This window comes from Necator americanus, chromosome X, assembly GCF_031761385.1.
Source record: "Necator americanus strain Aroian chromosome X, whole genome shotgun sequence".
NCBI classification, from domain to species: domain Eukaryota; kingdom Metazoa; phylum Nematoda; class Chromadorea; order Rhabditida; family Ancylostomatidae; genus Necator; species Necator americanus.
Window position 1 is genome coordinate 12,109,114 of NC_087376.1, and position 14,895 is coordinate 12,124,008.

Consider the following 14,895-nt stretch of genomic DNA (forward strand, 5'->3'; position numbering starts at 1 on the left):
TCTTAGAAGGAAGAAGTTGCATCGTCAACTGCAACAAGACCGCGATGAGCGGACAGGCGTAGGAGGACAAGAACCCGCAGAAAGCCTATGCTTTATTCAAGCAGTATAGCGACAAAATGAAAAGATGTTCTACCGTCCTTAACACTGCCACTGCTAATGGAGTGGCTGTCGGTGAAATAACCCTTCCAACTTGAAGGGACCACTTCAAGACCTTGCTGAACTGGCAAGCACCGTCAGCTCCTGAACTCGAGCATGTTCATAAGCCGACATATCCGGTTAACGAGTCCGACCACGAATCACCGACCGAGTCGGAGGTTCTAGTCTGTATTCAAAAAACGAAGAATGGAAAATCTGGTGGAGACGACGGGATTAGCGCAGAAATGCTGAAGTGTCTTCCTACGTCTGGGATTCGTGAGATAACAAAGATCATCCGTTTAATATGGATAGACGAAAGGATACCAGACTCGTGGAGACGCGCTATCATAATTCCCCTCCACAAGAATTTATTTGTCACGGACCTTAGGAATTATCGAGGAATCTTTTTGTTCCGTGTTATGTATAAGGTTTTGGAGCGGATTATCCTGGACCGACTGTTATGTCGTGCAAGTTTTGCAAACATCGCAAAAAGATGCTGTCTTCTGGGAACGCCACCCTTTGTTGCTTGTTCCCCCCGACCTATGTTCTTCGATCATCTCTGTTGTGCTCTGAAGCATCACCTCCGCGAAAAGAAATTCAACGATGAGATAGAATTCGCTCACTTTTTCTCACAGCAGCCACAGGGATAGAAAAGCTGCCGAATCTTTGGGCGCATTTTGTAGACCATGATCCAAACAATCCCTCTGATATACTTCCGTCATGGTGATAAGAATGTGAGTGTTTCTAATAACTGAAAGTTTTATTCAAATGTTTTTGTTCAACCCAACAATTCTCGCATTTTATCCTATGCACAATCCTCGTAGGAATCACTTCAAAAGCTTGCCGAACCGGCAAGCGGCATCAACTCCTGAACCCGAGCGCCTTCACATGCGGTTAGTCAGGAACCAATGACCCAGTGGGAGGTTCTAGATGCTGAAGATGCAAAATGGAAAATCAAGTGGAGACGATAAAACTGCGCAGAAATGTTGAAATATCTTCTTCCGTGTGAGATTCGTGCGATGACTTCCGTATGGGATTCGTTCAATATGGGTCAACAAGAGGATACGTGAGATGTGGAAACAAGCTATCATAATTCCCCTCCACAAGAAGTTACCATTCACGGATCCTAGGAACCATCGAGGAACTTCATTGCTACGTTACGTATTATGAAGGAAGTTTTTGGAGGAGATTATCCCGGTCCGACTTATTAGATATCGCGAAGAAACAATGCGCGACGAGCAAGATGGCTTTTGTCCTGGACGATCTACGATTGACCAGCTGTACATCGTTAGGAGAAAGATCGAAATCTGGAAGCGGTACTCGAAGCCGATGTAACTAGCCTTACGGGACTAGGAAAGGAACTAGGACTTTGAAGCCGCTTTCGACTCTGCTCATCAAGGCTGTCTTCTCAACGCGCTCCGCCCTGATGGAGTACCAGGAAAGTTTGTTCGCTTGCTTGGTGACATGAATCAACGAACAACTGCTGCAGTTCGAACACCAGCCAAGTATACAAAAGCATTCGAGGTGGTAACTAGAGTAAGACAATAGGCAGTGGCAGGACCCTTCCTGTCCAACTTCGCTATCGACGACATCACGCGAAGAACAATCGATCAGTGTCCTGCCGACATCGTCTCAGCATCATCAGGGTGCCCCCTGACTGATCTCGAGCACTCCGAGGATGTTGTTATATTCGCGGAAAGTACCACGAAACTTCAACATGTGGTCAACCTTATATCGAAGTTGGCTGCAGCCTACTGATTACGTCTACACCCTGATAAATTCAAGCAGATGAGGATCTCTTCGAGACCTCGAACGGAAATCAGGGTGAACGGACAACGAATTGAAGTCGTCGATGAGTTCTGTTACCTGGGCTGTATGCTGAAGAACAACGGCAGCTACGAGAAAGATATTCAGCAAAGATACGCTAAGGCTATTTCTGCACTTAACTCCTTAAAGGCATCACCTCACGAATCTAGGGTGGTATGGATTTCCGATGGCTGAAGGCTATACGGGGTCATATGTTGCAGAAACAGGTGAGATAACGCTCATTTCTTCCTAACTGCCGTAAGAAACGTCCTGGAAGATGCGGCGCGTGCACAAAGGTGGCACTCCCCAACAGAAGTTGGCAACAAAGGTGGCACGCGCCAACAGAGCGTTCCGAGACGCTGTTTTTTTACAACGAGATGTAGAAAATAGCGTCACGGAACGCTAGAAGTTCTATTGGAGCTCGCCATCTTTGTACACGCGCCGCATCTCCCAGGACGTTATTTACGGCAATTAGGAGGAAATAAACTTTATCCCACTCGTTTCTGCAACATACAACCTAGTATAGTCTTCAGCCATCGGAAATCCATACCACCCCAGATTCATGGGGTGATGCCTTTAAAGAAATGCGTGTGGTCGACCCCCATCACCGACGAACGAACCTGCGAGTCTACCTATCCGCAATTCGTCCCATCATGATGTACGGATCGGAGACTTGGGCAGCAGCAACTACGGTGATGGAGAGGCTTGATTGCACGGAAAAGAAAGCTGCTTAGACGGATGCTTGGCTACTTTTAGCCGAGGATATGCGAGTAAAGATCTTTACGCGGAAATTGATGTGGTGTACCGGCGGATGACACACGAAAGACATTAGCATCTTGCACAGCCTTCGAAAGAGGCTATAGAAAATCGTCTCTGCTTCTTTGGTCATACATTAAGAAGGCCAGCAGATCGCCTTGTTCGACAGTTCGAGTTCTGAGTTCGCCAGTTTCGAACTGGAAGAGGCAACCTGGCCGAAAGCGGAAGATCTGGACTGAGGTAGTGAAAGAGGATCTGACAACACTCGGCGCGGAGAGGCAGCTCACGGCGAGACGTAAAGTTTTGCAGGACATGGGATAGCGACGGATGGATCGATTCTGTGCAAGCTCTGGCAAGAGATCGTGAAAGTTAGGAAAAGGCACACCTCGGCGAAGATGCGGGTAATCGCGTCAGGCCGCCGATAAAAGAGAAGGTCATGTTTGTTTGTTTGTTTGTTTGTTTGTATGTATGTATGTATGTATGTATGTATGTATGTATGTTTGTTTGTATGTATGTATGTATGTATGTATGTATGTATGTACGTACGTACGTATGTATGTATGTATGTATGTATGTATGTATGTATGTATGTATGTATGTATGTATGTATGTATGTATGTATGTATGTATGTATGTATGTATGTATGTATGTATGTATGTATGTATGTATGTATGTATGTATGTATGTATGTATGTATGTGTATGTATGTATGTATGTATGTATGTATGTATGTATGTATGTATGTATGTATGTATGTATGTATGTATGTATGTATGTATGTATGTATGTATGTATGTATGTATGTAGTATGTATGTATGTATGTATGTATGTATGTATGTATGTATGTATGTATGTATGTATGTATGTATGTATGTATGTATGTATGTATGTATGTATGTATGTATGTATGTATGTATGTATGTATGTATGTATGTATGTATGTATGTATGTATGAATGTATGTATGTATGTATGTATGTATGTATGTATGTATGTATGTATGTATGAATGCATGTATGTACCACTATCTTCACCGTGCGTCTTGCGCAGCTGCACCATGCTTCATGCCGTTTTGACTACTATGCATATATACGTATATATATATATATATATATACGTATATATATATACACATATATATACACACATATATACACATGTACACACATATATATGCGTGCGTGTGTGTGCGTGTATGTATATGTGTATGTGTATGTATATGTGTGGTCTTCCAAAAAGTCCGCCAGCGTCGAATTAGTGCGTCGGCACCAGGTAGCTTTAAAATGGGGGCGGCGGGTCCCACGACATCGAAATGGTGTCCGGAGTCATGGTGCGGTAAAAGAGGGTGCGACGAGTCCCTGCCTCGAAATGGTGCCCCGACGTCGTGGAGCAGTAAAAGGAGGTGCAGTGGGTCCCTCGGCGTCGAAATTGTGCGCCGGCGCACGATAGTTATAAAATGGGGTGCGACGGGTCCAACGGCGTAGAAATGTCCTGCTATAGTGCAATATCATCACGCAGTAACTTCGTGTGCATGCCGCAAAAGGTAAATGGGACTTTGCATACGTTTCATACCCGTGGTCATTGCACGCTTGCCTCAGGTTGGTAACATCCCTTCTTCAAAAAGTGGAAACACAAATGAAACCGGCTGCTTAAATAATAGCCAACAGCTTACATGATCTAACGAGGAACGTTATCTTTACCACTACGATGATGTCATTCACGTTATTTTATGTTAAGCATCACTCTGTGATAGCTGTTGGGGAATACAGGAAGAAAACCCATACTTCGAGAAATACTCTCAAATTGCGTGGATATTATACCAGTATCGAGGAGTGTTTGAAGCTGAACTTTGAATATTCTGAAAATGTAGGACTGACGCGTTTAGAAAGAGAACTATGAAATCTTTCGTCTTTATTTATGGTAAAAGGGAAGAAGAAAACGCTGGCAATAGGTCGGAGCCGAACCCTTCATATGTGAAGGGGTGTCTGCATCCCGGACAGTCCAAAGTGAAGAGGGTCGTCGATCGGGACGCGACGAGAGGGAGGGCGAATCGAATACCTATTTTTTACTTTCTATCATGTTTATCTTTTTTATCTGTTATTATTTTATTATTGTCATTTGTGATTGTTCATTTTTTTAATCATTACATTTCTGTTATCTCATCTACTTATCTACCTTATTTGTAGTCCGGTCAGAACGACATGAATCACGAATGTAGCTGCAGTGCATTTGCATACGCCCTCGCGTGGAGGCAGCAGCTGCGACTAAGTTGGGACCACCGCAAACTGCAGCGATGGGTGGTGCCAGCAAAGGTTTCACCACACTCCTAGTCCCTCGAAGCGCCTCCAGAGAAGCCGCATACACAATTGCTTACGTGCATCATGTCGTTTTGACCTTACAATATGTATGCAATAGTGCACAAATACTTATGAAAGATTCTGTGCCTTCCTTCCTTACTGATGTGTTCCGAAGAAATCCGCTAATCCGTCAAGGGCAGGAACACAACGGAACTTTTTATACTATCTTATTCTGATCCTACTGCAGTATTCGAAGTCGAGGGTGTGACAGGATGAAAAAAAAATATCAAAAAGAATTCTATTCTGAAACAGCATAATTTACCGTGTAAGATAGCTTGTGATGCTTTCGTTCGTAGCTTCCCCACAGTAGAACTGGTATACGTAATCCAAGGATTGTATATTATACAGAAACAAGTAAATGTGGTGAAAAACCCATTAGTACAGTGAAGTATTACACTTCCCATAAATGATATTTTCAGTTTTAAAAATACATCAACCATCTATGGAATATATTCATTGCTCTGCTCTTCCTAGGTACCATTTTATTATGTAACTTCCTGTAGAGTCCTAAAACGTTCTCAGTCGTTAGCATTTCTTCTCCTATACGGAAGAAGTTTCTCGATACGTTATACAACTTTCGACAAAAAAAGGAACTTAAGATCCAAATAAGATTTGGAAAGATTTTAAAAAGTCTTCCCTACCCTCTCACCTTGTATAATATATCTTTTTTCTACATAAGAGGCATCCACTTTTTCTTGCTGAATGAAAATGAACAGCTATCAACACTATACAGCTTTTCTACAGAACTCCGAATATATCTTGGTACCAGTCTGAATGTCCGGCTAAAGCCGGACTTCAGACTTTCTGTGGTTTCAGCTTCGCTCCTCTTCGCAGATCAATAAAAGTCAGTAGTAGTGGCATTTTCTGTAGAATTAGATTTGTGTTTTTTAAGCAACGCTTTCCTTCTCTTTTTTAATTATAAATTAAGGTGAAAGATTACAAAGTTTTCTTTCTAAACGCGCCAGTTCTACATTTGTAGAATATTCAACCATCAGCTTCAAACACTCCTTCGATACCAAAATAATATAGACAAAATTTGAAAGTATTACTCGAAGTATGGGTGTTCCTCCTGATTTTCCCCAACAGTTATCACAGGATGATGTTTTAACATAAAATAACGTGAATGACATCATCGTACTGATAAAGATAACGTTCCTCGTCAAGTTATGTAAACTGTTGGCTACTATTTAAGCAGCCGGTTTAATTCGTGCTTCCACTTTCTGAGAACGGCATGCTACCAACTTGAGAAACAAACGAAGGAGGAAATAGATACGCGGAGGAGTCATAAAGGTGAAAAAAAAGCAGTCAGCATCCACGACTATGAAACAGCTGCAACGTCCCACCTATCTTTAGCGAAATTCACACGCAGCTATGGCGCACCAATCCCACGCTATCTCGAGAACCATCACACCCCTTTTTATAGGTATCTAACGCCGGCGCACCAATCCGACGCCGCGGGACCCGTCGCGAACCATTTTATAGCTATCTGGCGCCGGCGCACCAATCCGATCCCGTGGGACCCGTCGCACCCCTTCTGTAGATATCTGGCGCCGGTGGACCCGTCGCACCCTATTTTATAGCTTTCTAGCGTCGAGGCACCAAGCCGACGCCGGTGGACCCGTCACACCCCCCTTTTTGAATTTCGTGACTGACACACACACACACACACACGTGACAGAATAAGCCCGTTATTATATATCATGATAATTACACTTGAACGATTCTTGTAACAAAACTAGTCCTTCATCAATCCTCTCAAATTCTTTGCAGAAGAAATTCTGAATTCCATTTCAAAAACAACCAAAAACCAAACATTGGCAACCACGTTACCAACACTCTACAGTCACAGAACTCAGGGGTGCGGGACAAGAGGTACCCGTGAAAATCGCCTGACCGCTCCTGTCCTACCTTCAGCATCGCGCTTCTCCGCGTAATTACGGCTGCCGCTCCACCAGCTAGGCATCGTCCACGACCGCCTGAGATCACCTGCAACCCGCCTCCCTATTGCTCTCTGATCAACGCCGCGCGCGACGTTCGCGCCGCGACGAAGCGGATTTTGAAGGGAGGGGGAGTGAAAAACGAACTGCCGCAGCGAATTCTGATGCACGGATATAGTAAACTAAGAGCATATTATTGGGAATAAAAGAGAAGAAGTAGATCCTTATATGCAATGTAACTTTAAATAAGTAAAAATTATCTCAAAAAGATGCTCCAGGAAAAAGAATAAAATGCATATATTTTCACAGATCTCATAATTTAACACATTTCGTGCCCTAAGTCTTCTATATAAACTAGCAGTGTATAAGTATGTGTTTGTCACGATGCCATTCAACGAATTCGTTTTCAACTTTCAACTGCAGCAGCTATAATAACAGCAACTTAATGCGCTTATTACTTCGTATACATTCTTTAAACTCCTTTCTACATTTTACCTTTTCAAAATTTTACTTAGGTATAATGTTTATATAGAGCGCATGTCAAATACTTCAATACTTGCTTGCACGTTTTATACAGTTTTATATAATAGAACTTTGTATGGTTCTTCAAACATCTTTCAACAGCGTTTTATCGCTTCATTTCTACCTATTCCCTGCATAAAATCAATATGACAGGTTAGGTTTATTAGTGGCGAACAGAGACCTTTGTATCTTCGAGATGTACCTTCAAGTACAGTGTATGTCTGCGAGACATTATTCGCGCCACGTTAATCGTTGGATGCCAGTTTTACCCAGCTAGATAAACAAAAAGAAATCCTTAGGAGAAAAAAAAGTAAAGAAGATAGCATAACACCGATCAATGGGACATTTTTTGAAACATCTCCTGCATTCCCAGAGATGAATGAGTGTTTTCCACCTAACAAGTCGAGACAGGATAATTTCATTTTCACTCGCATTTCTAAATGGCATATCACTTATACAAACCTCTTTCATTCTTTCCTTCTTTTATATTAACTTACAAGCACACTTTATGCAGACCTTCGAACAACATCTAATACCAGGTACTTTCCTTTCCGTTCGATTTTAAAAGCGCATCATAAGAGCTGTGGGCGAGACGAAAAAAATCGTCGTAAGAGCGGTAGACGTTACGAAATGGGAGGGGAGAGTGGCGTGGACGGGGCGTCTTGAGGACGTAGCACAACAGGAGCAATCAGGCTACTGTAGCGATTATGACGGTATCAGGAGACGCGCGGTGCAATTAACGACGCTCATTAGCCTCCTGGATACGCGGCGGCACATCATACGAGTACCTCTTGACCGTTCCCCCAGAACTCAGCAGTAGAAATGATTCAAGATGCAACAAACCCTGAGGAAATCTTCTTGCCTTATCCTCAACTCGGACGGAATCGGTTGCCCCCAAGCGTCCTTCAAACAAGGAAGTCGAAACGATCTGCAAAGAAACCTTATCTTTACCATAAAAAGCACTCCGCAGACATTTTGGAACCAGCAATTAAGCTGTATGAATAAAAAAAAATGTTAAAATCATTGCTGTGCCAACGCTACTATTAGCCTTGAGAGCGTGCCTAAGCCCTCATCGGGTTTATTATGGAACGAACATTGAGAAAGTTTCTGAGCTTCTCGTAATGACTAAGATGACCGAAATTTGGGTAAAATGTAGTTGAGGGGGGCTCTCTGACGCGACAGAATCGAACTGCTTTCCTACTGTATTTAGTGTCATCGTGGCGGGGACTTCGGCTGTGCCAGTACTAGAATTGTCAGTACTAGTAGCACCTGCACTCAGAACGAAAAAGGCCATGCAGCACGAGTGAATAGCTGGATCAGTCGGGGCCTAAAACTTAAGCGTCAGTCTTAGGGGATCCACGAAATGTAGGTTGAGGTTACTAAGAAAAAAGGAAGGCAGAACTGGAACTACTACTGTTTTAACTTTACCGAGTCTTCCAAATAAGGCGAAAAATGTAGTTGCGAGGCCACTCAGTGGCGCTCTAACTTACTTCTTATCTTCGTAACTTTTGTTTATATGTCATAAATCCTCTAAAACGAATGTTTAGGTCTCAGGGCCCCGGTCGATTTAATAACTTACTTCGAGAAATACGGGCGCCACTGAGTGCCTTTCCCACTCTACATTTTACCCCAAAATACTACTGAATACTCCTTCACAACGTATCACCGCTTCACAGTGACGCGGAGGTGGCTCCGTTCCTGAATTGTGATGAACAGCGAAAATTCTGGCATCGTCTCCCAAAAAAAAAAAAAAAAAAAAAAATTCAATTTTCTCGACTTCATTGTATGTTCGAAGCTTAGCTAAGAGCGAACCACTGCCAAGATTTTCCGTCTAAGAAAAACAATTTACACGGTGGTTAAAAGATGCACTTAATTTGATAATCACCTGTGAATTCTAGGCTGGTAATGGCAAGACTGCTTGCCATGAAGCAAGATTTACATGTCTACAGCAAAAAATCTGTCTCAATATCTCGCGAACTAGACTCTGCCAACTAAGATGTCAGACTGTGTGGTGAGAGTGAGAGAGGACCAAATACCGGAAAGAAGTGCGTAAACCACCGTAAAGATTCATCCTCTAGCTTTCCCTGATCTTATTTGTTTGGAGCAACGGAGGAACTACTCCGTTGCTCGCTGTAGTATTTTGAATTTCGCGGAGCATTGATCCAAAGGGGAGCCTTCCGCAGCCGTGTGTAAGTTTAGATACGAGTCAGAATTTCAGATATAAAAGACGTCGGTCATCGCGGATTGAATGGGCTACTGTAGTTCAATCATTCTTTGAGCACGTATATAAACCACTCCAAATCAGTAGCATACTATCACAAAGAAAGGAAGGAGAGAAAAAAATGTATGAGCAGATATGATACAATATAAACAGCACAGAAACATGGAGAAAAACTGGACATACGAATTAGCTGGAACAGTTCGGGTACTGGGAAAGTACGTTGATGTATGAAGCTCCTTCTCGAGAACAAGGATTCGAGCCTTCAGCGGCTCTGGTGCAGCTGAAACATTGAATCACCAAAATGAGAGGGAATCACCAAAAATTCAAAGAGGACATAACGCACCACAAAATTCGAAGGTTAATTGAAGATGGAAGACTGAAGACTAGTTAAATATATTTTTCCATCTCTTTTAAAAAACTCATTAGTGACACCTTTTCAAAGTGATTGCGGTAGCCACTTCAAAAAGACCTAATTTGTGATGTAACTATAAATGTGGTAGAAGTGGCATTATTTTTAGCTGCTTGCAGATTAGTGTGAGCGTATCTGCAAATAACTAGTGATTGACTTTCATCTCTAGAGCTATGCTGAGCGTGCCATACTTCACAAGCCACTGAAATACAGCACGGCCGCAGATTCTGCTTTGGCGGCAGGCCACATTGGAGCAGAGCGGCCTCAGCGCAGACTTCTACTGCTTACTATTCGCAATTGTGAGGGCATGTAAAGTTTTGTTCTTGCTTCATTTTCTGTCGTTTCTTCAATGTCGCAGGAGTCATGTAGGCTACCAAAAAGGAAAAGGACTAGGATGGCGATCTGTACTTATAACGCACGTACGCTTGCATCGGAAGCGGCCATCGAAGATCTGATGATGCAAGCCAAGAAGACCAAGTACGACGTCATCGGACTGACCGAGACGAGACGACGTCACCCTCTCAACGCCGTATATGAAACTGGAGAAGAACTGTTCTTAGAAACATGCGACAGTAGAGGTGTTGGTGGAGTTGGCGTCCCCGTCAACACGAGTATGGCAAAGAACATCGACTCTTTTGAACAACTTACGACCCGAATCGGACGTCTGCGGATGAGAAGATGTGGTCCAACACCAGCCTTGACTATCTTCGTCGCTTACCCTCCAACATCAAGCTACGAATAAGAAGAAGTCGAAGCTTTCTATATGGGCCTGGAGAAGTTCTACCGAGAAGATCATGCCTTCTACAAGGTCATAATTGGCGATTTCAACGCCAAGATTGGCCCAAGAAGAACGCCGGAGGAACTTCACATCGGGACCCACGGCCTACAATGGAATGAACAGGGGGAGAGGTTCTCCGAGTTCATCATGACGACTAAGACTATCCATGGGAACTCGCAATTCCAGAAGCCCTCCTCTCTACGCTGGACGTGGGAGTCACCCGGTGGAGGATACCGTAATGAAATTGACCACATCATCGTCAATAAAAGGTTCTGCCTGACGGACGTCGCTGTTGTACCAAAGTTCTATACGGGATCGGACCATCGCCTCCTCCGAGGAAGATTTTCCTTCACAAGGAGAGCAGAGAAAGCCGCAAAGTTCAGAGAGAGAAATCCCAAGACTACCATCAACTGGGATCTCTTCGCTACGCTAGCCGGCTTTTGGGAAGATTCCGCAATGGACAACATCGACGAGGAATTAGACCGGCTCGTTGAACACCTTCGCGACTGCACGAGGAAGGTTCGGTTCTAAAACCACCAAAAGACGACTGTCTTTTGAAACTCTTGAGCTGATGCGCCAGCGTGGAGCAGCACGAGTCGCAGGGAACCAAGAACTCGCGTCCGAGCTCCAAGGCTTTGCAAAGAGGCGATAAACGAAAACCTTAAGGAGAGAAGAGCAGAAGTGCTGGCTGAAGCTGCAGAGGTGGGTAAAATCATCCGCTATGCCAGTCGAGACTTCGCCAGTCACAAGACGAGGATGACTGCTCTCCGGAGCCCAAAGGGAACAGCCATTGCATCGAGAAGGGGGATGGAGAAAATCATCTACGACTTCTACTCTGATCTCTTCGACATGTCCACTTGCCTCCTCACCATCTGAGGGAAAACGGACATGTCATTCCAGAGGTTCTCCCGTCCGAAATACGACATGCTATCATGTCGGTAAAAAATCGTACGGCACCTGGTCCCGACAGAATAAGATCAGAACACCTGAAGAGCCTTCCGCCAGTACTCATCAACATCCTGGCGAGGCTCTTTACACGTTATCTGTCGGAATGCAAGGTTCCTAAACAGTGGAAGACCAGCAAGACCCTTTTTGTTGTATAAAAAGGGAGATCCACATGACATCGTCCAATCTGCCTACTGTCCGTCATCTACAAGCTCTTTACAAGAGTAATCCTTAATAGGATTGAAAAAGTCTTGGATGAAGGACAGTCATGCGAGCAAGCAGGGTTTCGAAAAGGATTCAGCACGATTGACCACATTCACACTGTTTCGAAACTCATCGAGGTATCACGAGAGTACAAGATGCCGCTCTGTCTCACCTTCATCGACTTAAAGAAGGCCTTCGACTCAGTTGAGACGGAAGCGGTCGTGGAAGCCTTGGACAACCAAGGCGTCCCTACTCAGTACATAAAGGTGCTTCGAGAGTTGTGCAGTAACTTCACGACCGGAATTTCGATACTCTACAAAAATTTCGTCTTTGACATGAGGAGGGGGGTCCGACAGGATGATACAATTTCACCCAAAATATTCACAGCCACCCTCGAGAACGCAATGCGAAAGTTGGAATGGGACGACATGGGAGTGAAGGTTGATGGTCGGCAGCTACACCATTTACGCTTTGCTGATGACATCGTACTGATAACACCTAGCATCAGCCAAGCGGAACGAATGCTGACCGAATTCGACGAAACATGTGGATGCATCGGTCTTCAGCTGAATCTACAAAAGACGATGTTCATGCGGAACGGATGGGTTTCGGATGCCCCATTCACGCTCAACGGAACGAACATATCCGAATGCACCAGCTACGTTTACCTGGGTCGGGAACTGAACATGATGAACGACCTGATCCCCGAGCTGGGCAGGAGGAGACGAGCGGCTTGGGGAGCGTACAAGAGCATCGAGGATGTAGTGAAGAAGACCAGGAACACCCGGCTCCGTGCTCACCTCTTCAACACCACCGTACTTGCTGCTTTGACCTATGCTTCGGAAACCTGGACATTTCGCAAGCAGGAGGAAAACGCGCTGAGCGTCATTGAACGCGCAATTGAGAGAGTGATGCTAGGAGTATCCCGTTTCACGCAAGTGAGGGACGGGATTCGAAGTTCTCTCCTACGTCAACGATCGAAGATTAGAGACGCCGCCGTGTTTGCCAAGGAAAGTAAAATAAGGTGGGCCGGACACGTGATGCGCTTTGATGACAACCGTTGGACCAGAGCCGTGAGCGACTGGGTTCCCCGCGATATTAAGCGCACTACAGGAAGACCGCTGACCCGATGGTTAGATTTCTTCACGGAGTCCTTCAAAGAAAAATATGATGCTCTTCGTGTCCCACGCGAAAGGTGGAACCACTGGGCTACTCTGGCACGCGATCGGGACAAATGGAAGGATTACTGGCGCCCGCTCGACCAGTTCGAAGATCAACGGGAGTCAAGGTGATCAAGGTGATCTTCAATGTCGTTCTTCTCAACAGTTTAGCTTCACTTTTGGTACGCTACTGCTCCTTTTCAAACTTATTGTTACGTTGCTTATATTAAAGAGATGTATCTCTTCTACAAACTCCTGTTCTTTTTTCTTCGAATATGCATTTCAGCCTCTGTCGTCTCTTCAGAGTCGCTCTTCACGTCATTGTAGTCGTTGTTCGTGGTTTATACGTGGCTGTCCTTTATTCAGGTTCCTCAAAGTTAAGCTGGGACTCAACCGCGCTACAGAAGAAAAATAGCTCTTAAATATAGTCAACATAAAAATAAACTTGAATAAAGAGCAGTAATGTATGTAATGAAAGTAAATCTACATTTACGTAAAGAACGACTCTGAAGAGACGACAGAAGCTGAAATGCATACGCGAAGAGAAAAGAACGGAAGCTTGTATAAGAAACAGATTTCTTTAATATAAACAGCGTAACAATGAGTTTGAAAAGGAGCAATAGCGTACCCTAAAGTGAAGCTAGGCTGTTGAGAACGACATTGAAGGAACGACAGAAAACAAAGGAGGAACAAAACTTTACATGTCCTCACAATTGCGAATCGCAAGCAGAAGCCTGCGCCGAGCCTGCCCTGCTTCAATGTGGCCCGCCGCGACGCGGCCGCCGAAACAAAATTTGCCACCGTACTGCATTTAAGGAGCTTGTCCATACTTCTGCTTACGTAATTGCACCACCAATTAGTTCACTCTGACTCGATTGTGAAGTAAGCTAGATTTCGATCAAACTGCATAAAGGCACATTGGAAACTGGAAAGGCCATATTACAGGCCACTTCTTTCCAGGACTGATGCGGCATCGATCAAATCGACTCTGACCCTGCTGCTTGCTCATTAGGATTTTGACACATTCTCTTTACGAATATGATGATCACTATACACAGAAACACAGCTTTCACTTCACCTAAAGGTTCTCGAAAACGAATTACAGACTTGGTAATCGTTCTTCAAAGACTTTTAACCTGTGATGAGTAGAATTACAAGTGATGCGGGGAACGGCGCAGTAAACTCTGTCAACCCATTTCAGACCCTATACCATAAAAACTGAAAGATTTGGTATTTCTATGAAGCTGTTTTTTGGGAGCAAAGAAAGGTATGCTGACTAGTTACGTATAACTCCGAAAATCAAAAACTGCAAGGAAATAGAGCAGACAAAATCATGCAAGGTAGCTAACCGGATTTTGAAAAACTGGTATAAGAAATGACCACAGACCAAAAACAGATCACAACACATCACATATCTTCATTTTAAATTATACATTATGAGGAATACTGGCAGCTCCTTAAAACATAGTTGAACTAGAAAGCATAAAACCAGCACATGAATCAATTCACTTGATCTTATATATCAATTCTTGTAGAAAACTACTCAAATTTTCAGCGGATTAGTGATGAATTCCAAATTATTGGAGGATGTCTACGGCTTGTTTGAATCTAGCACTTGAATGTTGCTTTGAACTGGATATCCTACTTTCTCCATGAACAGAAGT

The 14,895-nt window shown here is 43.9% G+C and overlaps 4 protein-coding genes across 6 annotated transcripts in view; 3 read left to right on the top strand and 1 right to left on the bottom strand.

The window, feature by feature from the left end:
* RB195_022556 (uncharacterized protein) overlaps window positions 1–10,633 on the bottom strand; it is a gene marked incomplete at both ends in the record, with an annotated part of 28,520 nt that extends 17,887 nt beyond the window's left edge. Inside the window, 3 exons of one of the 2 annotated variants that reach the window (XM_064209715.1) lie at window positions 8,358–8,442; window positions 9,919–10,015; window positions 10,564–10,633. In XM_064209715.1, coding sequence (XP_064065596.1) covers window positions 8,358–8,442; window positions 9,919–10,015; window positions 10,564–10,633 — 252 coding nt within the window. Of the gene's footprint in view, window positions 1–8,357; window positions 8,443–9,918; window positions 10,016–10,347; window positions 10,394–10,563 lie in introns of those variants that run through there. The other variant, XM_064209716.1, reaches the window with a different exon arrangement.
* Window positions 10,539–10,886, top strand: RB195_022557 (uncharacterized protein; the record flags this gene model as incomplete). Its single annotated transcript, XM_064209717.1, has 1 exon — window positions 10,539–10,886. The coding sequence occupies one exon, from the start codon at window positions 10,539–10,541 to the stop codon at window positions 10,884–10,886; it is 348 nt and encodes a 115-aa protein (XP_064065598.1).
* Window positions 10,887–10,907: 21 nt separating this feature from the next.
* On the top strand, window positions 10,908–13,363 carry RB195_022558 (uncharacterized protein; the record flags this gene model as incomplete). 2 transcript variants are annotated; one of them, XM_064209719.1, is made up of 3 exons in its annotated part: window positions 10,908–11,441; window positions 11,589–11,773; window positions 12,106–13,363. In XM_064209719.1, the coding sequence occupies 3 exons, from the start codon at window positions 10,908–10,910 to the stop codon at window positions 13,361–13,363; spliced, it is 1,977 nt and encodes a 658-aa protein (XP_064065599.1). The 2 variants fall into 2 exon arrangements, with proteins under 2 accessions (XP_064065599.1, XP_064065600.1); XM_064209718.1 differs by lacking the exons at window positions 11,589–11,773; window positions 12,106–13,363 and having other exon boundaries at window positions 10,908–11,453.
* On the top strand, window positions 12,227–13,363 carry RB195_022559 (uncharacterized protein; the record flags this gene model as incomplete). The annotated part of the gene is made up of 1 exon (XM_064209720.1): window positions 12,227–13,363. The coding sequence occupies one exon, from the start codon at window positions 12,227–12,229 to the stop codon at window positions 13,361–13,363; it is 1,137 nt and encodes a 378-aa protein (XP_064065601.1).
* Window positions 13,364–14,895: the final 1,532 nt, after the last annotated feature.